General features: G+C 37.5%; 1 protein-coding gene across 1 annotated transcript; it reads left to right on the forward strand.

Moving 5' to 3' along the window:
• Positions 1 to 24,979, forward strand: LOC139689601 (protein trapped in endoderm-1-like). Its single transcript, XM_071586765.1, has 5 exons — positions 1 to 146; positions 3,806 to 4,052; positions 12,765 to 13,070; positions 20,087 to 20,228; positions 24,030 to 24,979. The coding sequence occupies exons 1-5, from the start codon at positions 29 to 31 to the stop codon at positions 24,252 to 24,254; spliced, it is 1,038 nt and encodes a 345-aa protein (XP_071442866.1). The 5' UTR covers positions 1 to 28; the 3' UTR covers positions 24,255 to 24,979.
• The last annotated feature ends 1,379 nt before the right edge of the window (positions 24,980 to 26,358 follow it).

The following is a 26,358-nucleotide window of genomic DNA, read 5'->3' on the forward strand; positions in this document are numbered from 1 at the left end:
AGCGCCCATCCATCGTGGTGGTGGATCCATGGAGGCAGCAGTCGAAGGAGCCGGCTTCAACGCCACCTCGGGCGGCCCGTACCCGCGGCCCGCCACTCTCTTCGCCGCGGCCGCCGCTCTACTCTTCATCGTGGTCGGCGTGACGGGTAAGAGCACGGGTGTGCATGGGCGACCGACCGAGCTAAGGGGATGTCGACGCCGAATCGCTAGCACCGGCGCTCGGACAACGCCTGCTTTCGACGGCTGCAATCATCCTCCATTCTGTCGGCGCCGATTCCATTCGGGAGCAAGCGCACTAGCTTCCCCCACTCTTTCATTCGGGCTATTTGGAAGTGAAGTCGATGCACACAACTCAATAGTCCTTTATTCATCAAATATCTCCTTTTCCATTCGCACGTTTAGAAATGTCACCATCGCCTTTTAGGTTGCTTGCGTAGACATGTGACGGTACGTGATCCAAATAGATGCTTTTCGTTTTATTTATTTATTTCGTGGACTGTAGTTATATTCCGTTTAATTCTTAAGTGAGCACTGTCGGCTGCGAGTGAGTCATCATGGGGTTGCGTGGTCCGTAGTCGCGGCGGCCAGCGGCGATCGGTGCCCCCCTGTTTCTCTCACGGACTAGCACAAGCTGACGCTGACTGCGGGAAAGCAGAAACCAGCGTCCAACGTGAAGTGCTCATAACACAACTAGTTTTGCAATTGAAACCGCAGTGGAGAGCATTTTCAGGGGACTCAAGCAATTATGTTGGTGCAAACTTTGTAATTCTATTTTTATGGGACGAAGGATGGCGAATAGTTTGAAAATAGCTCGTGCCAGTGAAATAAGATCCTGAATGCACCTTCAGAGGGAAAGCAGATTTGGTCAAATAATAAATAACATAACTATAACAATAGCATAATAATCCGACCCGAGTGAATTTGATGTGATAATCCCTGACTTGGTTCAAAATAATCCTATTTCAGGGGTGTAATGCTTTAAAATGAATGCTTAAACAATCTTAACATTATGCATATATAGTGTTAACTTCAGAGGGAATAAATAGCGCGATGGTCTAGTTAATGGTGGATTTCCCAACGAAAGGAATCTAAATGGGCGAATCTGTGCCGTTGAGTCGTGTGATTCGACAGTCTTCTTCGATGAACCGCGGATGATTTCACGGCCGCATCACGCCGTGGAAGCAGATCCCTCAAACCAGTCATCCATCAGACTCGAGAGTCAAAAGTAGGGATTTTCTCATAAACGAACCCTCAAACTCAGTCTCGGACAGTTCGAAATCGAATGGGATATCTGCCTTTGACGAGGCTGAATGCTACTTTAGCTCAGTGAGGTACTTACTCCGGAATCTCATGTACCATTAAATTCATTGACTTCAATTGATGATGAAATGATATAACTTCCTTATTCTTTATCTACATTGTACGTTCCGAAAGTAATGCAATTAAGTTTCCCGCGCCGCTCCTATTGGTTGGAGTGGAATCAAACTACTTATAGTAAGCGGATAGGACGCTAAACTTTACTGCAAAACCGGTCTTAGTGTTCTCCGAGCTGTGGAAGTGGTAGGACATCAGTTATTGAAAACCTCTGCGCGCCGACCGTTTCACGAAAGACCAACCGGGTGGAAAGCTCAAGTGAACTTTTGCAAAGTATTGAAAATGAACCTGACTATTCGGACGATGCCTTCACTGGTGATGAAAACTGGGTTGGGTTTTTTAATACGACCCAGAAACAAAACGCCAAAACTCCTAGTGGCACAACGACTAGTCCCCCAAGCCCAAAAAGGCAAGAATGAGTAAATCAAAAGTGAAAACAATGCTCATTGTGTTTTTCGACAGTAAAGGAGTGGTCCATGAGGACTTTGTTCCTCAAGAACAAACAGTTAACGCTGCCTACTATGTGGATGTGCTAAAAGGACTCCGAAAAAGGGAGAAAAGATATCTCCAAGGCCTGGCAACTCCATCACGAAAACGCGCTACGGGTCCCCGAGTTCCTGGCCGCGTATCAGGTGAAAACGCTGCCCCACAGTCCTGATATCGCCCTAGCAGATTTCTTTTTGCTCCCTCGGACCAATGCAGCGCGGAAAGGAACCCGTTTTTCGTCCATAAAAGAGATCCAATCAGCCGTGACGAAGACCTTGCGAGAGGTCCCCAAAGACGCCTTCCAGGGCGCGTACCGGTCATGGCAGAGTCGCTGGAAAAAGGTGTTGAAGCCCAAGGACTGTACTTAGAAGAATTTAAAGGGTTTGTGCAAATCTGTTCAAGAAATTACTTAAAAAATAATTGCATTACTTTCGGGATGCACCCTGTAGGTCTTATATGAAGAGAAAAAAGTTATGAATGTTTTCATCAGATTACGGGCTAAAAATGGCGACAAGGAAAATCATAAACACCCAAACCCAGCGTGGAGGAAAACCAACTTAATGCCGAATTCAAAATAATTGAATCTTGAACTTTAACATTGACTTTTGGTATCAATTATCTCAAAGCAAAGTATCATTTAGATGTTGAAAATTTTATCCATGCGCGAAGTTCGTGTTTCAAATTTATTGACCTCAATTTCAATAAAAATGTGGTCTCAAATAACAGAGTCGACAATCAAATTACTGTAACTTGGCTTAGTGACAGCTCCTCTTCGGCTGGGACTCTTTCTTCTTTATACGACGCATTAGTGACAATGAACCTTCGCTTGATCATTCATGAACAAACATTCATTTACCCGAGGTGAAGGGAAAATATCACATTCACCTTCTGGTGAGAAACATTTATTGGTAGGCTTTGGGTAAACACGACGGCATTGCTCGTATGTAACTACATGTACTTACTACGACAACGGAATTGCATTACACGCACGTGTTTATGTAATGTTATCCCAAGAAACGTTGGAGAAGATTGCACCAAAACAGTAAATTAATCTAGGTATGACTAGAACCATAGCTACCGATTGCAAGAGTAATCATCTCGAAAACGCCTCATTTCTTTAGAATGATCCTGGCGGTGGGGAATGTTGAACTTGGCTGAAATATGAGAATTTTTATACCTAGATCTTTAAGTAATTGAAACCATATGATTGAAAGCCTGTTCAAGCATCAAAACAGAAAAGTACCTTGTTCTATTCTAGACTTAAATACATGTAAACAGTGAGAGATAACAAAATACATTCAGCTTAAATTAGGAAGAAACTTATAATGAGCCATTTTTATTATAATTAGGATGTGTATTGCTGTATAATATAGTTCTTAATAGTTCAGTGATCAAGAACAATATCCGTGCCAACATCAGGCCGGCTGACCGTTACATATGTTTACAGGATGTTCCTCTTCCCAGATTCATACTCGATTTCGCACTAATAAGCATGGCCGAGTTAAATTCGTACCCCTCGTATTTCTCTGCCCAAGCAGCTACCATCCACGGTGCTTGTGCACGGGGGACAATTTTGGCATTGCAAGTGTTTGACCTATGCTATGAACTGCTCAATTATGGGTTACTGTAATCAGCAGTTTAACAATGATTAATATTGAACTCCCTTAATAAATTTTGATTCTGGATTTGGAGGAATAAATTTTGTTTGTTTGCCTGAAGTGATTGTGAGCTAATTTATCAAAAACCCTTTGAAAACTATTACCTACTCAGTAAAAAAGCTGTGTCATGGGAGTGTGGACATGTTTTATCATGTATATGGGTATTTTAGTGCTTAATTTCTGTTCTTCTATACTTAATTTGTTAATATGGATTGACACAGTTGTGTTAGCTTTTTGCATTGAACTTTGGTGTGCCCTCATTATCATTCGAATATTTTCTTGTTCAGGAAACCTAATTACAGCATTGGCTCTTCTCCGCTGCTCGAAACTGCGTAGCCATGCAACTACAGCTTTTGTGATAAGCCTCTGCTTCTCAGACCTACTATTTTGTGCTACAAACCTCCCTCTGACTGCATCTCGATACATCAATGAGGCTTGGGTTCTGGGTGATACTCTTTGTAAGCTCTTTCCATTTTTCTTTTATGGAAATGTTGCTGTTTCACTCATGAACATGGTGGCCATTACAATAAATAGGTAAGTAATGCTACCAGTTGGTACATTTCTGCTTAAGTTTTATGATGCAATTAACAAGCATGTGCTAAAGTATTCTTGAGCAAGCACGGTAGCATGTCATGTAGGCTTATGGACAAACATGGATGCACATTCTTCCATCATTATAATTTCATGTCAACTCAATTTTTAATTTTATAATATCCCATTCAATGGTGATGAAAAGGGGTGTTTTTCATCGTAATGTAATTATCTAAGCATAGTTAAATATTATCAGAGATGGCTTTTGTTTTATATTCTATGGCTCTATGTTATATTGTTTACATATTGATAGTCAACTCTCAATATCTTCAGAGAATGAATAATACGAATTAAGTATTCAGTAAGTAATGATAAGCTTATACAGCCAAAATGGACTAAATGTTATATACACTTGTTATATTAATGTATCACCTATATTTTTGATCAAGTTTGGTTTCATTTTCCACATCACCTTTATAATTTAATCTTTTACATGTCAAATATTACTTCAGTACATTTATTTGCTGGTGCTGAGAGCATTGCTTGAGGAAACTGAAATCGCTAGGCTTTGCTCAGGGCTGTGGGCAGTATGGTGCGACTGCGGTCCAGAAATTGACTTACGTTAACGTAGTAGTAGTATTTAGGGGAGGCGACCGACAGCTGAGGTCATTTGCGTCATTATGGATGGACAGGAAAGGATGAAGGGTGGAGAGCAACCCGGTGTCGGTATTAGCCTACTTTTAACGAAGGGGCCGCAGGGAACGCCAAGGGGCCGCAGTTTAACGTCCCATCCGACGGACGGCGTACTCACTCAATGTGGCCTCCACAAAGCACCTCAAGTAGGGATTAGGATACCTCTGAAAAATATTCAACTCCGCCGGGATTTTGAACCCGCGCCCTCAGGGTGGGAAGCCAGCGCGTTAGCCCCCGCACCATCTCGATCCCCCTGCTATTCGTTGCTCCGTGATTTCGTCAATTTCCATTTTCGACTAACAGCACAAACAAGGACTAGCCACCGCACCAACACAACCCCTTCTGTGTGCGTGTAGCGAGCGAATTAGAGCGGGGAGCCGAATGTTTGCTGTTTTGACATGACACTAGGGCAGTTCGCCCCGAGGTGGAGTGTTTGAAAGGGCGCGCCGCTTGTCATTTGTTGACAGTTGCGAATCAAAATGAGCAGTACAATAGGAGATCCCGCCAAATATAAAATCCGTTTAATGATAAGGTTTTTACTGGCAATAAACTTCAAAGATTCACAGCATTAGACGAAATATTCGTGCTGTGCGCGGACTAAGTGATGAGTGACAGTATTTCGCGATGGTGATGTCGTTAAAGAGTGAATGAACAAATATCCATGATGTCCAAGAACTGGCCATCCGTAATTTCATGTCTCAAAGCTAGGCCGACCACTACGGCCCTCGACGTGAACATTGGTGCGGCAATTTTTAAATTGAATGCCCCACTGCCTCACTCGGCCTTCACTCATTATTTCGTCTCCGTACACTTACCACGTTTCCTATGAATTTAAATCAGCTTGTGGCTTTTTCCAGTAAAAATCTATTCACAGATCGCACTTCACAACTCGCGGGATTTTATATTTCAGCGCTCATTTTAACCGTTTGCAGTGAGCAACATAGAAGAACCATAGTCTGCACACCACCGCAGCAGGATGCGTACTGAATGTGGGGACGTATGGGCACCAAGATGGTGGCTCTAGCCCAACCCACCACCACGCAAAGCCGGAGCTTAAGTTTCTTTCGTGACATCCCTCTTATGTAACTTCTCACTTAAAATGATCCATAATGGACTTATGCCTCTTATTAATTAGCACAAGTATACCTTCTTTTTCTAGGACAATTGTTAAAATAAAAACATATAAAATATGATTTAATATAGTATTCCTGTAAATAAAAAATATTGGTCATCATAATTACAGTGGAGCTTCATAACACGAGCGTAATCCGTTCTTTGATATTTCTCGTAAAGCGAAAAAGTCGTTTAGTTAAACAAATTTTGCATAAAAATTAATGTAAAATACGATAATACGTTCCATACTGAAAAAATAAATTACGTATAAGGTTCATTCATATAAAATTATATAAACATTGTTTCGGAACGTGGGCCACGTTCACATTTTCTATCGTGAAATGAAGCAAATGGAAATGCGAACTCGATTTGTAAAAGCAAAAAAAGGAATATCTTGCTAATTATTTATGATACGTACCTAATTCCCTTTTCTTAGAAAGCTGTCTAAAAATATTTTTTTCTCCGGAGGTTCAAATTTTGGTACAAATGCGACTCATAATAATCGTTAAATTAATTGATGGTACTTATCACTATTTTCTTATTAGGGCGATGCCTCGTAGGCATGGTACAATGTGAAAGTTTCCCGTGACCTCCATTTTACATTTAGCCAGCTGTTTTGGACTTAACACTTCTTGTTTGCTCGTGGAGCTTCTGAATGGTAAACAAGCAGGGATTTGATTTTCAAATCGCCGCTTACATGTGTGCTGCGTGAGACGGCCTTTCATTGCCTTGTGGTCGGGCAGTACATTCTCCTCTACAGTTACGTGTAGAAATATAGGTTCGCTTCGGCGTCTTCTTCCCGATGAGAACCGTCTCGTCATAATTAAAAACATGTTGTGCCAGGTAACCCTCAGAAAGTAATAGCTTTTTGAAGTCACCGATGAATTTCTCTGCTGCCTTTGACTGAGACCTTGCTGCTTTACGATGCCTCACAACGCCGTGGATGATGGTTCTCTTTATCTTCTCAAACCACGCAAGTCTCCCCTTAAATACATGTTCAGCTGCTGATGATCCTGACATCTTATGGACGACCTCGGCGAAAATCGCTATCCCCTTCTCAAAAATCATATTCTCGTGAATGGTGTTACATTGCAATCGCTTTTCGTTCATGATATGAGAAGCAACCTTTCAACATTGTTGAGAATACGAAACCGTTGCGTAGACACTCCATTTGAAGCATCTATCTCCTTAGTCTTGACCGTGTTCTCGAAGAAACGGCCAACTGTTAAAATCGACAGATTGTTGATCTGCGTACTAGATCAGCCACGCTCACACCTTGTTCCCGATGTTCAATGATTTTACTTTTCATTTCTACTGTTATTTTTTAATTTTATTTTTCTTCGTAAAGATTTTTCTTCGGGGTCAATTTTAAAACTATGCAAAAAATATATATATTTTACAAAAAAAATCACTGAGAATATGTTTGAACGCGTTTGGAAAAATGTGTGATCACTAGCGACGTAAATATGCAAGCGGGACGAGTGCTAGGGACAAACTGCAGTGGCAGACGTGCAATGAATCCGGGAATTCCTCTCTCCTCGTCCCTTTTTTTTCTACATCATAAATGGCAACACAAGAGTGTATATTAATGTGTCATTGGATTGCTTTTGATGGCACTAAATCACCAGTTATGGCATATCGAATTTATTGCCTTTGGGACATTTCATTTGGAACTACACACCCGGTTCTCTTCCTTGGTGGAAATACTGGAAATCCTGGCTATGGAATGAGGTTGGCAGTGATTGTGTGTGAAGCAGTGGGATTCTCACGCTCAGATTGTATGCTTGCATCATATGTGCAATGATTCGGGGTGGTGAGATGAGTTTTGCCCTTGGGAGCCTTTAAATCTTGGTATCTAGTAGTAGTAGTAGTTTTGAGGGGAGGCGACCGACAGCTAAGGTCATTTGCGCCATAGGGGATGGACAGGAAAGGATGAAGGGTGGAGAGAAACCCGGCGTCGGCATTAGCCTACTCTTTACGAAAGGCGCCAAGGGGTCCGCAGCTTAACGTCCCATCCGACGGACGCCGTACTCACTCAAAGTGCCCTCCACAAAGCACCTCAAGTAGGGATCGAGATACCTCTGAAAAATATTCAACACCGCCGGGATTTGAACCCGCGCCCTCAGGGTGGGAAGCCAGTACGTTAGCCCCCGCACCATCTCGATCCCCTTGGTATCTAGTGTTTCCAGGAATGTTGGCACAAGCCTCCGAATGTATTGGTCGATTCTCCTTGCTGTTTTCCACCACAGCAGGCAGTCTATGAAGGCTAGGGTCCGAATTAGCAATTATGTGCATGTCTTTGCTGGGAAGTGATCCAGCACAGTATGCACCTTGAGGATTGAGGTTGAATTATTACATTATTAAATGATAGCACTGCTATTGTCGCACACTCCATTACAGACCTTATGTAAACCCTGTATAGGAGCAGGCTTTAATCTCCCAATACTGTATGAACATTATGACATACTGCCTGAAGTTAGTTATTGTGGTAACTGCACTTCACTTTGAGTCAGGTGCCAATCAAGGGTCACCCCACTTCCTAGCTCCCACTCTTTGGCCCCATTAGTCCAGCCCGTTGTGAAGGTTGTCCTTGTGACCCAAAAATAGGACTAACCTTGATGCATAAAATGAATGGAATGGCCACCATCTGCAGAGATATCTTCATGGTGGTCATCATGCACTGGAGGTGTCACATGGTGGTGTCCACTACCTGAGTCATTATCTACATTGTGGTGTTGTCTATATATTGGCTGATAGTAGTTGGGATATGATTGATCTTTTTGAGGCTCCCATATGGAATGAGAAGGGTTTCAAGAGTCTTACTTTGACCCAGGCTATCCTGTTGGAAAGGAGGGAAGGAAGATGTAAGAAGATATTTGGGAATGCCCAGAGTGAGAGAGAGCTTCCCTTCCCTTAATCCTCTCAGTGCGATGGGCCATGATGGGCCATTATATCGGCTTATGCATTTTGAGAAAAAAGTGTGGTGGTGCAATAAGACAACTCATGCAACCATTGTTAAGATCAGGGTAACTTATTGTATTTTTATTGTATGGTGAATGGTTTTTGCCCTATCAAAAGTTTTTTTATCTGCTTAACGCAACATGATTTTGTAATTTTGTTCATCAAATTTAAACACTTTTCATGAAGCATTTGTCTTACTTTAAGATCCATAGTGTATCTGCTAAGCCTGAATTTATACTTGTGTCCTCAGATGATGCCATTATAATAAATTTTTTGTGATCTCACATGTAATGATTCATTTGTACCATTTGCCAGAGACACTGGTGAGGCTAATTTACCTCTAGTAGGTTGCTTATTTCTTGTTCTTACCTACTTTGGTGAGCATGCAGATTGTTGACATCTCCGGGCTGTGAAGCCATAACCTTGTGTGATAAGAGCATCAAAGATGAATAATAGGTTTTTGTTGCCGGATGAGGCCTTTTTCAGAAAAACTGCAAAGATCATCTCTTCCCCTGGAACATTATTTCCAATGAGTCCGTATTCTTTCAACTCTTTGACTAGTACATATAGGAGCTATGAGTTCCTCTTCTTCTGCTTAGGATATCCATTTGGGAGGAGAGAGAAGGGAAAAAGGGAAAGTTACACCTCTGCTAGAACTCATTGGAATTTCTTGGCATGTGCTACCACTGACTTGCCTTCAGCCATGATGAGGCTATTGGTTTGCTCTTCATTCATCCGATGAAAATAAAATCTGTGTTCGAATTTTCCCCAATCCCTGTAGTCTAATTTGTGATATGCCTCATGCCAGTAATCATTTTTGAAGCTGTCAATCTTCTCCTGATGATGATATTAGACCAATTCCTTTCCGTATTCAAGTCTTGGTTGTCTGCCTGCTGATATTGGTGCTATAGGGGAATCTTATTGTGCATTGGGGTGACGAAACCTCTGGATAGAGGTGGTCCTGATAGATTCACTTCCTTGGTGGTGATCTTTTCTGCTGCTTCTTCTGAATGCAATGGTCAGCATGTGAATGGTATTGCCATAGTTACTTTCAACACTTTTTTATTTTTTTTTACAACCCACATTTATTGGTGAATGGTGTCACCAAGTATGTCCCTGTCCACCTTCCTAAAGCATGAACTCTTATATGTTGTAGCATATATTTGTGTATCTGCCAAATGGTCTGAAATGTCCACCACTGGTCACAGTCTACCTCTACATAGTGGGCTAGAATGATAAGATAAAAGATTTGTTCCAGGTGCTCTTCGGCATTGATTACTGTGCTACATATGCTTTGCTTCTTGTGATAAATTAGCCTAGAATTATAGATGATCTGATTGGTTGAAGGATAGGAGCCCGACGAAAAGTAGTTTGTGCAGCATCTGTTCCTCAGTGAGGTGGCTTTAAAGGCATCTGACACCAGTGGGGTGGCGTGATGGTGTCCTGTTAAAAACACTATTGAGGAAGGAATCGGGAAACCGCTTCAATAATTATTCCCAAAACTTAAATAATGGACAGTATAGAGATATGGAGTCATATAAACTATGTGACTCAGCCTGATTGGCCGTGTGTCGTGCCTGGCAGTGGGAGCAGCAAGGCTGCCACGGTCGTCATATCGTGAAACCCTTACCAGGCAAAAGAGACAGCGGAAGCATAGAGGATGTAGAAGAAGACTGAGTTAGTTAGAACAAGAACTTGTAATATTAGGACAATGTTGAGGATAGAAAAATTATAGAATATAAAGTGAGAGGTGGGAAGAGGCAATATACACATAGATGTTTTAGGTCTCTGTGAGGTTAGATGGAAGGACCGTGGGGATTACTGGAGTAATAGTTATAGAATAATGTACAGCAGAGGTGAAGAGAGCCAGCAAGGGGTTGCCATAATATTGAATGAAAAAATAGGAAGGAAAGTAGTCAACATAGAGCAAACAACAGATAGAATATTACTAGTAAAGATAATAAGCAGAACCGACGAACTTGTTCTTTGCTCAGGTATACCTGCCACCAATCAATCATAGGAAGTCGATGGGGTATACAATCAGTTACAGGATATAATCTTGTGTGCTCCTGCAGGGACATATTCGATAATGATGAGGAATTGAAATGCGACAGTAGGCAAAGGAAGAGATGATGATTAGGTGGGGATTACAGCTCAGGAACAAGGAATGGGTGTGGGGAGAAAGCAATTAAGTTCTGTAGGAGACACCGACTGGTCATTACCAAAACTTGGTTTAGGCAAAAAAACAGGCATAGGTGACTTAGAAAGATATCAGTTGTTAAATAATAAATTGAGACGGCTAACAAATAGAACAAAAATATCGTGGTGAAAGACTCAACTTTGAGACATTTTCTTCATACCGTCCAACAAAGTGTATTTTCACCAGAGAATGTTCAAAGATGCAAAATGCATCTGTATTTAGTTCTTCTCAGTCTATATCCAAATATAGCATCTCATTATATTAAAATCAGACATTAATTTGCTAAAAAGATAAACACACTTTTTTCCTTATTCCAGTGGACTTTGATATTCTAGACACCCTTGATACAGTAAAGGCTCATAGTATAGTTTATTTGCTGAGGTTTCATTGAGTTTATCACCTGAGGTGGCAATGTGAAAGAAAACACATCTGAGGAAAGTGTTTTGAAATATTCACTTGGTCTATGGACAATAAGAAGTAATCATTTATTGCAGGGACATTCTTCATCAACACATGACTTTTTTCACATTATTATGAAGCCCTTGCACGGAATGGTTATAATGAGTTGTTCTAATTTAGGTCATTGTTATTGGGGCAAAGGGGCTTCCATTTTATGAGTAGGCACTGACTGTGCCACTTGTTAGATCTACCCTGGGGTGGGTTAAACAGCTGTTACATTAATTGATTGTTATCAGGCACTGTTATTTTTATTGGAGGAATGTAAGTAGATAAGAATTTAGGGAGATGATAACAAAGGTATGTAAATGAATAAGGATAATTGGCATAGGCATGAGGAGGGTGTTTCTTTCCTTCCCTGCCCTAGCCCCATTCCTCTCCAATCACGTGCTTCTCACCAAAGATTGCTTATTTTCATCATTCACGAGGGGGAAGGGGTGGGTTGCGATGTCTTGGCCAATAGAGAGTGACTGGAGTTGTTGCAATGTGTTCAACCTCATGTTGCACCAATGCCAAGCAGTCCCTATGCTCCAAAATTAACATTAATGTTATGTGATTTAAACTGAAAATTCCACTTTAATGCGGAACTTGCTCCTTCACCATTGGGGTAGAGTTAAGACCTTTGTGTATCCAAAACACACATTGAATACAAATAATACTAGCAAAATATAATCAGAGTAAAAATAAATCTACCAATATAGGTTGAGACAATATTTCATGAACTATAGAATTGATTTTATTTTTCTCTGGATTTAAGCCTGCAAATGCTTGAGTGCCCTTGCTAATTACTGCTCAGGCTAATCATTAGTTATTGTGAATATTATGTTAAATAAAAAGTAGGGAAATACAGATAATTGGAAAAATATATTGAGAAATTAATGACTGCTTAAAGTTTTTTTATGCGCAAACTGACAATATTATAGCTGTACATGAAAAAATGTGAGTGAATGTGAAAGAATTAGTATTACCTAAGTTAAATCTCATGAAGCAAGGTATTTTTTCTCTCCACTCAAATGCTTGCCTTCATTTGAAATAGTTTGCCAACCACTCTAATGAAGAAATAAATTATTATGAGAAATGCTGAGATTTTAAGGAAGCAGTTATCAATGTATACCTATGAATTTCCAAGATAATTACCTACCTAAATATTGCTATCTATTGAACAGCTCTTTATTCAAAATCACTAATGTTATCATGGCTAAAAAATAAAAATTGAATTTTTGCAATGGCTTCTTCTGTATGCCCAACTATTTTTCGTGGTTTTTAATTCAACTCATCCAATTATTTTGCAGATACATCCTGATTGCCTGTCACAGCTTTTACGATAAACTCTACACAGGGAAGTATATTACCCTGATGCTGATCTTTGCTTGGCTGTTCAGCTTCTCAATGATGGTGCCGCCATTAGCTGGTTACTGGGGTCAATTTGGTCTACATCCTCCTACTTTCTCCTGCACAATCCTTAAGAAGAATGGGCACTCTCCTAAAAAGTTTCTCTTTGTTTTTGGCTTCTTTCTACCATGTGCTGTAATCATCATGTCTTACACCTGCATCTACTGGAAAGTCCGTAGAAGTAGACTTAATCTTCAAAGCTACAGGTAAGATTCAGCTATAGGACAAAATTTATGGCTTAATTCAGTGGAATCCCCTGCCACATTCCCTTTTGGTGGCTTGCAGGGGTATAATATAGAAGTAGAATTTTCGATCATGAGAAACAGGAGAAAAGACAAAAAAGTTGTACAAAATTGTAAATGTGTAACAACAGTGTTTTTTCATATTTTTCAAAATACAGGTATGTTTGAAAAACCAATTATTTCATAGCTCTCGGTGTTAACATTCTTTAAATGTGCTTTTTTGGCTCTTCTTTCAGAATAATACATCTATCTATCACATGTTACTATAAGCTAGCTCTTTTATGTCACACATTGAAAACCAGTGTGACATGAAAGAGCACTGGTTTTCAACATTTGGCATGAAAAAGCAAGCAACCTTAAGGTTGATGATAACTGTTGCGTGGTTATTATCTGACTTATGATCTTCTATATATATATATATATATATATATATATATATAAGAAATCATATTAATTGGATTTTCCATTCAAAACTTGAAATACATGAAGCATATACTGGGTTAACCCAACTTAGCATCATATCCACAACTTCAACAGTTTGAATTGAGGCATATTAAATACCTCCCACCTTGCTTCTTTCAAGATCTTGCCAATAAGTTAGAACAGGTAAGGCTATGACTTGAGAACTTGATAGGAAGCAGCCTTAATTTTACATGAGTAGTAGTGGTAAAACCTCATTGACATTCAAGGTTTGTATAAAAAGAACCAGTAGCAATTTTTCCCTTACGTGACTGTATGTAGTAGCAAGCTTGCGTTGTGCAGGCTCAGTGGTGGGGGATCTATCATTCATAAGATCCAAGCACCAATTGCCTGCAAGCTTTTATTAAAACTAGATTGTGTTTTTAGTGGACCCCTGTTGAGTTACTAGATGCAACTGCAAAATGCATCTAACAATTTAACAGCAGTATGCCATCAAATTTTTGTTGCACTGGGAAAATAGGGTACAGAAACATTGGGCATGATTTGTCAAGGGTTCAAAAATGAAAGCATGTCACCAACTGCAGTTTTTAAGTGAAAAAAGCTCTTCAAAGATGGCTGAAAGAGTGGAGGATGAGCCCCATGCTGGTTAGCCATTGACGTCAAGAACCTACCACAGCATGCAACATGAACATGAAGTGCTGAATTCAGACTGTCAGTTAAATGTTCACATGATCGCACATCATATTGGCATTGATAAGATTACAGTGCACACTGTGATCACTGAAAATTTAGTAATGTGAATGATCTCAACCTCGCTAAACTCATGCCGAAGGTCTTGACAGACGACCAGAAGCAGAGTCCAGTGTCTGCTTGGGAAGACCATCTGCATTGCCATTGCATTGATTCCCCAACTCCCTTACAGTCCCACATTGGTACCAGCAAACTATTTCCTATTCCAAAATGAAATCCTTCCTCAGAGGTCATCACCATGAGATCTTAAGTGCCATCAAAGAAGCTTGCACGTTTGCCCTTAAGGACCTTCTGTAATCCGCCTACCAGGGAGCCTTTGAGTCATGGAAAAGTCACTGGCAAAAGTGCGTCAATGCTCAAGGGTTGCACTTTTAAGAATTTTGAGGCATTGTAACTATATTTGAAATAGATGTATTTTTCCAAAACTTTTCCCGATATTTAAAAAAAAAATTGAAGTCTGTGAGTGAAATTATTTAGTGCAATAATGAAAATCACCTTCCGTTAGAAAAAAGATATAGGCATCCAATTTTCTGTTCATCGTATACACCCACTTTTTCATGAACAAAATGCACACACTACCTTTTATATTTAAAAAAATTCACCGAATGCCTTGATTGCTTTATGCACATAACATGTATTGCAAGGGGGTTACATAATGGCCTTTGACCAGGCTACATCAGAGGTCTACACCACCACAGTCAAACCAAATGTACCTACTTACTTCCCCTCCTTTCTTTATTCTGGATTTTTACCAATGATGTGCTGTGGACTATAATTTCATACGTGCATGTGTTTTCTACTTGTACGTTACATGTAATCCACACTGTAATTTAGATGCAATTTATCTACATTAACTAACAATATACAATATACATCTATAATTCCAGTCTTTCTTAACTGCAGGTTGGAAGTACTGAATCAAGTTGAGTTCTCTTAAATATTTCTTTAAAACAAAAAATAAATTAAAAATGCAATCATTTCTCACTTTTTCATGGAAAATAGGCTTCATATTTAACAATCTCCTAAATACTTCAATGTTATCATGGGTAAATTGTCTCAGCAGTGGATTTATTTCCAACATCAGTTAGCTTCTTACCTTTACTCATAAGTGTTCTAGATTTTCAGAAATTTTCTTCCAACGAACATTAAATGACACAAGGGTACACTATATTTGAGTTAGATTAATAAAATAATGCATTGATGAAAAGTTTCAAATATAATCCCTGAATATAATGAAAAAAACAAAACTTTACACATTATGTTCAAACATTAAATATTCCACATAATTTAAGTTACCTACATTTAGTTTAGCCATGGAAAAATATGTTTTGTGGTGCACATTCCTAGTTTATTCTCACGAAAAAGGTGCTCCCCCCACACTTCCAAGTAAATAAGTCAGATTTTGTTATATTGTACCACTCTACAAGGTAATGCCGAGAACAATTCTGGTTCTACACCATTGACAATCTTTCCCGATTCACTTCATTAATCATCCCATTATTTTAATTTTCTTCACCCACCTTACTTCTTGGCGAGCATGTTGTATTTTCAAATTGGCTGAGTAATGCATGGTTGAAGATCCTATTAAAAAGAGTTGAATGTTAGTTTTCAATACATTTAGATATCATTGCATTTTGCACATTATGAACATCCTGAACAAAGATTGTGGGTCATCACTCATGGGGAGATTACAATACAATTGCAAGTGATGGATGTTAACTGCTAATTGCTGATTAAGGTTTACATGGATGATTGTTGGTAGTAGTCTATCTGTTTAGCTTAATTTTTCGATAGTCCATGCCAACACACACTATGATACTCCTAAAACCTATCTAGCATGACACAAAATTTGTTTACGATTACTCATTCTAAAGAATGTATGTCATTGCTCTGCATACTATCTACCTTCTAAATATCTACTCTTTTCTTCCATGCAACTCGATTTCCCAACATCCTCCTCTCTATTACCATTTAAAGCATCCCATTGCCTCAGTATCTTCAGAAAACACTTTTCCCACCTCCTTTGACTTTCTCCCAAAAGCCTGAAGTTATAATTACTTCCTTCCCCTTTCTTGCCTAGAACTTCGTCAATTGCTTTGTTCCCATTCAATTTAATTTTTTACTTCTTCTCCATACCCACATATTAAAAGCATCAAATCTATACTTATCCTGCTGCCTCAAAGACCAAATTTCTAAGCCCTACAAAACTACTTACAATACTTAAGTATTCACCAGTCTTTACATTATTACTTATGGTGACCATTATCATTTGCTGCCTCTTTTTAAATGATTCTTGAATTAACTTACTTCTTTTTATGTCCTCACCACTGTGTCAACCTTCATCCAAAACAGCTCCCAAATAGGTGACTATATCTCTTTTTTTCTTTATAGTTTGGGCACATCAGCTCAAGTGATTATCTTATCCTTCCAATTTCTTGTGAATCTGATAACCTTCATTTTCTAATCACTTATTCTCATCGCATTCCTAATAACTTTTCTATTTTGTCAGGGCATCTTCTTCTTTTTTTAATATTTTATCTACTGTATCTCTTAAAGCATTTCTTTTGAATTTCATTTGCTAAATCATTTACTTCTAACTCCCTATGGCTGTTTGTCTACATGTACGCCTGAATTGCCAATATATTGACTGGGTCTGACCTTATTTCTACTTTTAATATTCTGCTATTTACCAGCTTCATGTTCATCACCTTCTACAAAGTTTCCTACTCATTACTATGCCATCCCATGGTGACTCTCTGCCCCTCCAAAATAAATAACTCTGTAACTATCACTCAAATGACCCTCACTATTTTCCCAACTCATCACACACAGACCTAACAAGTCTATATTTTTCTTTCCTTCTATTACCTGATATTTTCCAACTTTCCTGTCCTCAGCATCATCCACATATTCCAAGTCCCTATTCTCATAGTTGCATTTCTTTTCTGCATCTTCCTTTACTACTGCCATTAACTTGGTTTTGCAAGGATTAGATGTGATGATGGCTGTGAAAGCAAGTATTGCATTTAATATATTATCTACATTATTTGAATTATCTATTTTCCACATTATTGTATCTTAAAATGAAGAAAAATTCATTTTTGGTGTTTAATACCTGGTGTTGTTATTATTACTGGTAATCTACTGGTTAAGGTAGGTTTTGCATGGACACAGACTATACACATATAGTGCTACAATGATACATTTCCTTGCATCTTCCAAAATATACCCATATTTTAATCCATTAGAATATCCTATATCCATAGAAAGTCAAGCTCCCTATACTTCCTCATTAGAAATATTAGATATTCTGTAAATTTAGAGTCCTTCTATCCATTTACTACAGTGAATTTTATTCTCATATTACTTTTAGTATTCTCTTCTGGGGTTCCTATCCCCATCTGGGCATAATCCAAGAGAGCATTATGAGCAATGTTCCTTGTGATGGACCTCTCTTAAAAAAAATATATCTATATGTATATATATATATATATATATATATATATATATATATATATATATATATATATATATATATATATATATATGTATATATATATGTATATATATATATATATATATATGTATATATATATATATATATATATATATATATATATATATATATGTATATATGTATGTATATATATATATATATATATATATATATATATATGTGTGTGTATATATATATATATATGTATATATATATATGTATATATATATATATATATATATATATATATATATATATATATATATATATATATGTGTGTGTATATATATATATATGTATATATATATATGTATATATATATATATATATATATATATATATATATATATGTATGTATATATATATATATAATGGGATGGCACAATAGAACAGAAATAGAATAGCAACATTTAAAAGGACACTCACACGGTAAATTGTTCGAGCTTTTGGCCTTCTCCGAGTAAGACTGAAAATATGCTGGAGAGGGGAAAGGGGTATGGGTGGGAAAATTACATTCACCAAGTCTTTAAAACTTGTTAGGAAATAGAGAAATGCATTCCTGAGGCCCTTGCAGAAGAGCATAAGTGATGCCTCTCTTTTCACAGTATTCATGAATAAACAATTATAATATTAATCATAAAGTACAGCATTAATTTGAATATCTATTGAACTTGAATGAGATGAACAATGAATAAGATTGTTCAATTAAAAATATTTATTTAAAATTTTGCAGACATTGAAAAAGTAAAATTAATCTTTCTTGAACGATTTCAACCTTCTTGAACATGCCTATGCTGTCTCAGCACTTGGGGAATTGCATTGGTGACCTCATCCTAACCTAGTGATCTTATTGCCCACTAGAGCAATAGGGATGTCATATTTCAAAGTTTATCAACCCTTATCTAATGCACTACAGGGTCCGTGCAATAAATATCGGGACTGGTTCCAAGAAACAAAATTTATTGCAGTTATAATCACAATTACTTAATAATCTTCAAAATACATTCCTCCTGCATTGATACACCTGTAGTTTGGCATGTCTGCCACTCATCAAAAGCCCCCTGGAAGTGGGTTACCAGAATATTATTGAGGGCCTTGGTCATCATCACTTGAACCACCTTGGTGGAGTCGAACCAATATCCTTTGAGCTCAATTTGAGCTATCCTTTGAGGTAGTAACATTGTCGAAAAGATCTTCATCTTCTTTATCTTCCTGGATGCAGTCCAAAATTTCTTGTGAAATTTCTACCCACGACGGTTTTTGTTCCTCACCCAAGACTTTCGGCACCAGCTTCGCGCACACTTTCCTCATCGCAAGATCCTCTGTTACAATGGTGTGGACGGTTCCGACTGAAAGGCCGGTCTCCTCACTGATAAGGGCGATGGTTAAACGCCTGTCAGAGTCCAAAACTTTTTCCACTTTGGCCACCTGAGCATCGGTTCGAGCGGTCGTCGGGCTTCCGACGCGGTGCTCGTCTTCGACGAGCTCCCGGCCTTCCTTAAACATTTTGTGCCGCTCAAAAACTCCTACGCGGCTTAAGGCATCATCCCCATAAGCCTGTTTAATGAGTTCAAGGGTCTCTGATGTGGATTTCCCGAGTTTAACGCAAAACTTCACAGCGTAGTGTTGGTCGATGGTGCTCTCCATGCTGGCGCAACGACGCCACAAACATTCACACTTCACAAATGTCCACCTCCTGTCTCAACACATGTCCAGAGGTGACTAAACTAAAGTGCGCCTGAGTGGTGGGGACCCCTCTACCAAGCCGATTGTTTGGACCCTCATCCACCGCTCCATTGAGGCTTCAGCAAACCTGTCACAATACTTATTGTATGGATCCTATTTTTCATTTTTTCAAATGAAATCCTGCAGGGAAAAATTATAAAATAGTATTGTTGAATTATAAAGTCAGTTTTGACTATTAAAAGTTAGCATAAATTTCAAATGTGGTCTTAGTTCTTTCTTTTTTGCTATTTTGATTCTATCATAGAACAATGCTAAACTAGCAGTTAGCTCTAATAATTTGGTCATCTTATTGGCTCTTCTGACTTTATGATGCCCAACTCTCTCTTCTTCTTTATTTTTATCTATTTTTTGTATATTGTATTTTTTCTAAAGTTTGATCCTTGGAACTAACTTAATTTCCGATTTTGGATGGATACAGTCTAGGAGGATGTAGACTTGTTTTTGGTTATTATAGAACGTCTTCTAAGATATGCATTGAACCCACAAAAATATCTGTGGTTGAGTTGATCAAACATCTCAACATTGGACTATTAATAGCTGGATGATTAAACCAATGCTTCGATTTCAGTGCCAATGGACTGACTGCATATTCCCAGCAACAATGCCAGCGTAGGGAGGACATCAGATTGACTCGAATGATGACCATCATCTTCTGCTGTTTCCTTCTCTGCTTTCTGCCGCTCATGCTTGTGAATGTGGTTGATGATGAGGTACGTTAAGTAGAAACTGACTTGACGGTCTATAGAAAAAATGTTTCTGGCAAAAAATTTTCATTTTGTATTAATATGAAGATAGATGCCCAAATGTTTAGAGGTCGTTGCATGTCACTGTAGCCTCAATTTCTCAGATTTGAATAAAAATCACAGAACATATTGGCTTAATTAAAAATATTGGCTTTAGAAAAAAATATGATTTGGAGAACTTCATGAAATTGAAAAAAACAGAATAATAACAGCCATTGCTTAAAACCACAGTTTTCAAAAAGTATATTTTCAATAATTTTACATTTTTAAACAATTATTTTTAAAAACTTTACATTACTTTAATTAAATATTGCATAAATGTAAAATTGAAAAAGAGCCAATCTACATAATTTTATGCTGATTATACCATTGCATATAAGGTCAAGAAAATTTGATGATTTTTAAATCAAATAACCATTAGGGCAATGGTTGTTAGTGGGCTGTTTTTTCAAATTTTGTAAGATGCTCCAAATCATATTTTTCACAAAAACTCCACATTTTTAGAAGCTTAATCTAAATCCAAGCGGTGGAGGATCAACTTTAGTCCATAATGGCATGGAATCACCCATAGCAATAGTAAATCACTTTGTTTACTTTTATGTTAAAAATGGGGCAAAGGTAAGGTATACCTTAAAATTTAAGACCTATCATACAAAATTGTACATGAATTTTACTAATGAATTAACAGGACTGGTTCAGTGATATAAGTATAGAAAATGTGTACAATTTCAGTAGTTTTTATAAAACAATTCTAATTATAGAAAAAACAATATTATTGAAAATAAATTGTAAAAAGAGAAGTCCATTTTTGCGCAGAGTGAGATTTAGCTCATAATGATTTTGCATGTATTCTATTTGTTTATTACACTGACCATTATGTTGCCAACATAATTCTTTTTAAGGGATGACATCAAGGGGTGAGCTCTTTTTATGTCCTCACTGAACGTGTGGATTACTGGATTATTTCACATATTATTTTTGTTTGCACAATGGATTTCTTTCCCCACTTAATTGGGAAACTTATCTTCTCACAGACTCTTGCCATTCCTTCAGTTCATCATTGTAGTAGTTACAAAGGTTCAGGAACAATACCTCAAGCCAATTATCTTGCATGAAGAAATGCTCTTATCATCTAATTAAGATTGAAGAGATGATCTTTGTTCTTCTGCCATAACAGTGAAAAATGAGGGTCTATTGGTCTGCTTTGATGTGGTCTCTCTTTCCTAATGGAGCCTGAACATCCTCAGGAGACTCACCAATGAAAAAGTAGCCATAGGTATCCCTGGCTTAGTGAAGCATAGCTTGAGTAACTTGTACTTTCTCTGGAACGAGCGATTCTCCGAGAAGACAGAGGGAGCTACCATGGGATCCCCTTCTCTCAACTTTCATCACCACATGTGCATGAAGGAATACGAATGAAAAGACCTGGACTCATCAAGGAAGAATTCAACATTCTGGGTGGAGTGCATGAAGGGTAGCTTCATCATCTGGCACCAAGAGCTACAGCAATACTCCAAAAGCCTGAACAGCCAACACCAGTCGATTTAGTTCAATAGGAATATAAAAGATAATGGCCAACTTCTTTTACTGAATGCATTGTCAACCAATATGGTCAATGCAAAACTGAGTCATGATACATGTTGGAAGAAGCTTCAGCAGGCTCTCATTTGAAGTCCTTTAAATGCAAATTTCTCAATAAATAAGAATTTTTGTTACCACTATGTTTACAGCTTATTATTTCATAAATAAAGGCATCTCCTTGGAACTATTTTCAAGGCAATTATATTTGTATGTTATAAACAAGGAAAATAGAGGCATTGATGGGTTGTACTGGTAATGTCGGAAAGTATGTTTGTTTCGTCAATTACAGATCTTCAATTTACAAAATGTATAGTATTGATAAACTTTGATCACAGTACAGTGGAGCCTCAGCAAGCACCTCACATAATGAGCAAAGAATATTTTAAAAAATGACTCTTATCAAGCAATGTTTCGCATAATGAGTGAGGAAAGGGGAAGTTCCAGATTGATTGTACACCTGCTACTTCATTCTGTGTTTAGCACTCATTCCACTAATGTTTAAGTGTTGCTAGTGATAACACATTTTTCCAAACCTGTGTTCAGACATATTAGTTTTGGTTTTTTGTGCAAAGTTTAATAATCCTTGCAAAATGTCCTCAAAGAAAAGGTGTAAGAAGACAGTCATAAGAGAACGAAAATTACCATGGAAATGAAATTATTGGAAAGTATTGAAACAAGGAGTGAAGCAAGGAGTGAAGATCTACCATGCACATTCAATCAGGCCTCATCAGTCATTTGTGCTATCCTCAAGAGCAAGGAGAAAATCAGGGAAATACTGCTTCAAAGGGAATGACAAGAATATCTATGCAATGGTTACATATGTGTTCTCAAATATTTTGATAGATTGCTTCTCATATGGATAAACAAAAAAGCAATTACAATGTGATACTATTAATAGAAATATAAGTGAGAGGGAAGAAATGATTCCCACCTCATTAAGAAGATGCCAGGATCATCAATGGTCAAAGAAGTATTTGAGGGAATTCATGGTTGATTCGAGAAGTTTATGAGAAGAACCAGCATCCACAACTTTGTGAGGCACAGTGAAGAAGCAATCTCTGGCACAAAGTTGGCAGGAAACTCACTCTGCAACTTCAAAAAACTGATAGATTCTGAGGGTTATCTGCCACAACAGGTTTTTAACTTTAATGAAATGAATCTTTCCTAGAAAAAATGCCAGAGGCCATACACAAGCCGGGGAGTGGGCATTGTGGGGCCTCAAGCCATTTGAAGAACATCTCTTGCTGTTGTTTTGTACCAATCCAAGCAATGATTAAAAAATGAAACCATTGCTTGTTTATCATTCAGAAATGCCATGTACCTTTCATGGAGTGTTAAGTACATAACAGCAGGCTAAATGTGATTTGTTTTCTGCAAATCAAGTTTACATTCCATGTTGGTCCATACCACAGTAGAAGAAAAGATGAAAAATTCATGATCCTAAACAAAGTGCATATAATTTTCTTTGAATAAACCTTAAACATAATTTATTTTTTTTGCATGGGATACATCATTATATTTTATATAAATTTAAATGGGAAAAATTGTTTTTCTTGATGAATGTTTTACATTAGAAGTAATATCCCAGTTAAGCAAAGTTCCACTATGATTGGAATGTTTAAATTTAATGTGATTTTTAAATATAAAAAATATACCCTTGCTCTATGATAACAGGATATTAATCTTGAAATAACAGTAATGACACAATCCAACCAGCTTCTTCAAATACGTTGAGTGGATTTAATGAGTAATTTCAGACCACCTCTGAAATAAATCTATGAAAGTGCACTTTTTGAAATAAGTATCAGCATAAAGCTCCTTTGAAGTGCCCTGAAATAATTAATATGCATCTTAAATACACCTTGTCATTGTCTTGTAAAGATTGTTGATTGCATTCAGTTAAGCAGTGTGCTAAATGTGAAGTAGGTATATTAGGTATGTTGCCACAATGCAAGTCAGTAGGTATATCAGTCTGATCCAGCAAATATATATATATATATATATATATATATATATATATATATATATATATATATATATATATATATATATATATATATATATATATATATATAAAAGCTTGCAACTGTTTTTGATAATTTCCAATTACTATTTTGAATAGTTATAGCTTTATGCTAAATGGTTTGAATGCTCATAATGTTGACTTGTTTGAAAATTTCATTGCAGGTCAAGTATCCTACAATCCATGTTTTGGCTTCAATTCTAGCTTGGGCATCCAGTGTAGTGAACCCATTTATTTATGCTGGTAGCAATCGACAATACCGTGCAGCTTACAGAAAACTCTTTTGTGGCCCACCCAAACTGATTACAGTCCATAAGAACAGTGCAACACCCTCTGGCTCTGGAAAAACTACTGTGACAGAAATGAAACAATATACCTTGACATCATGAAAAGTAACCTCTTGAAATAAAAGTGCCATAAACTGTTTAAGAAATCACAGAGAATGATCATCATCATAATATATGCATCATTAAAGTAAAAATAATTGGTAAAAATTTGTAAATAATATTAGTGGTATGTTAATTTTGATGTGATTTATTTTCTTCAGTTATTGAAGCAGGGTATAGAAGTTATACAAAGTGTATACAAAATATGCCATACTTAACGTAAATTCATCATCAAAGAACTGAGTACTACCATTAAATCCCTTGGACTGTATTTTGCTAGTTTGCTCACTGCCTGTAAGGTCGTGGGCATACTCCTAACAAAACTCGTAATCAGTTTTTGCAACTTTCTGCATCCCAGGTTGCTATGTGACTGCAGGCAGGAGGGTAAGAAGCTAGTCTGTTGGCCCTAAATGCATGACTTTCACAATCTAATTTCAATGTGAGTATTAACTATCCTGAATGTAAATTGAGGTCGAAGGTGAATAAAAATGACAATGAAACATTATTATCATTAAAATTGTAGCCATGAAAAAGCAAATCAAATTGAAATTTGCATGTTGCACTTGTTTTATACTTGTGTAGAAATAGAGTAGCTATCTAGTTAAAAAGTTTGCTGTTTAAAAGAAAGGACAGTACAGAGTTACATTCCTTCTCAAAGCCCAGTTTTTGTTATATTTGTCAAAAGTTTGGAACAATACATTTTGTGCCTTTAATTGATTTTAAATAAATATATGGAATGTGAAATGTTGAATATTTTTAAATATTACTCCCCTTGACGTAGTTAGATACCTAACCACTGGTTTCATGCCAATTCGTGCTGATGCTCTTCATTCTATCTCAGGCTCATTATTTTCATAATTAGCAGTTTTTCTTCATCTTTGCTTCGAAAAAGAAAACTTCAGTAAGAAATCAGTGGAAGTGTTTTTCAATTGCATTAATTGAATAGATGTAAACTACAATTACTGGTGATTGAAAAGATATAAGTGAAACTGAAATCTGATGATAATAGTCAAAGATATAGTTATTGCAAGTATACCTGCAGAATGAGAACCATCGGTGGAATGTGCCAGGAACCAGGGGAATTCACTTGGCCGGCTCGTCAACACTGACGACGGGGTCGAATTGAAATAACCTTGTACCCTTGTTGCAATGAGGAAAGCAACGGGAAACAATATGACTCGTATATGAGCTGTATGGTAAAGATATACAGCCACCAATTATGGATATAGGAAGAGATTGGTAGCATTTACGCGTGATGAAGGTATCGGGTCGACGGATTTCGTCAGATAATTGTCATAGGAGTTTAAGAGTTTCAAGTATAAATGTAAAGCAGCCACTGGGTGATAAACTTCATTGATCAGTGATTATTATACTATTGTACTTATTAAAATATTGTTTTTGTGTGATGTGGACGGCGTTAGAAGTTTTATTGCAAAAGTGAATGATGTGTGAACGGTACCTGATTTTTAACGGTGTATGAAATTGAATAGTGCATAATTATGGACTGAGTGCGGCGATGGACGGAGCGTTGTATGTATGGTGTGAACTAGCCCATGTGTGATTGTAAATATGCGGTTGGTAATCTGAAAATGTTATTGTATATATGAGAATTTTGTCTTTTATCTGTTCTTCTTGTGTATTTATGTATGTGCATTGTAAGAGTGACCGTTGACCAGATTTGACCGTTGCCACCAGGACAATTACCTAATGGCGACGAGATTTATATTATGATAATAATATCGCATTCCAAAAAAGGGTAGGTCAGCCATAATTGAGGGCTGTAGAGTAATAAGTTGATATCACACGTAGTTAGAATGTTGCTCAGGACCATAAAGAGAAGGATGGGGAAGAGGGGAACTGATAACTTAGGGAATGATAAGTTTGGGTTCAGGAAGGAAGAAGCACGCGTGAAGCCATTGCAGTAATGGTTTCACTTATAGAGCAGAACATAGAATACAATCAGGACGTAATTTTTCGTTTCGTATATTTCCGGAAGGCGTTCGTTAGAGTAAATTAAGTAGAGTTAATGAATTTGTCGAAATCGAATCGCTTCGTTACGAAACGAATGCCCTTTTAGCCGCCTTCAGTTAAGCGTTGGGAACGCAAT

Source organism: Hetaerina americana, unplaced genomic scaffold (assembly GCF_022747635.1).
Source record: "Hetaerina americana unplaced genomic scaffold, ioHetAmer1.1.p SCAF_257, whole genome shotgun sequence".
NCBI classification, from domain to species: Eukaryota; Metazoa; Arthropoda; class Insecta; order Odonata; family Calopterygidae; genus Hetaerina; species Hetaerina americana.

Coding starts and splice junctions, on each gene's coding strand:
- LOC139689601 (XM_071586765.1), top strand. CDS start 29: ATGGAGGCAGCAGTCGAAGGAGCCGGCTTCAACGCCACCTCGGGCGGC. Junction 147..3,805: donor CATCGTGGTCGGCGTGACGG/GTAAGAGCACGG, acceptor TTTCTTGTTCAG/GAAACCTAATTACAGCATTG. Junction 20,229..24,029: donor TGAATGTGGTTGATGATGAG/GTACGTTAAGTA, acceptor ATTTCATTGCAG/GTCAAGTATCCTACAATCCA.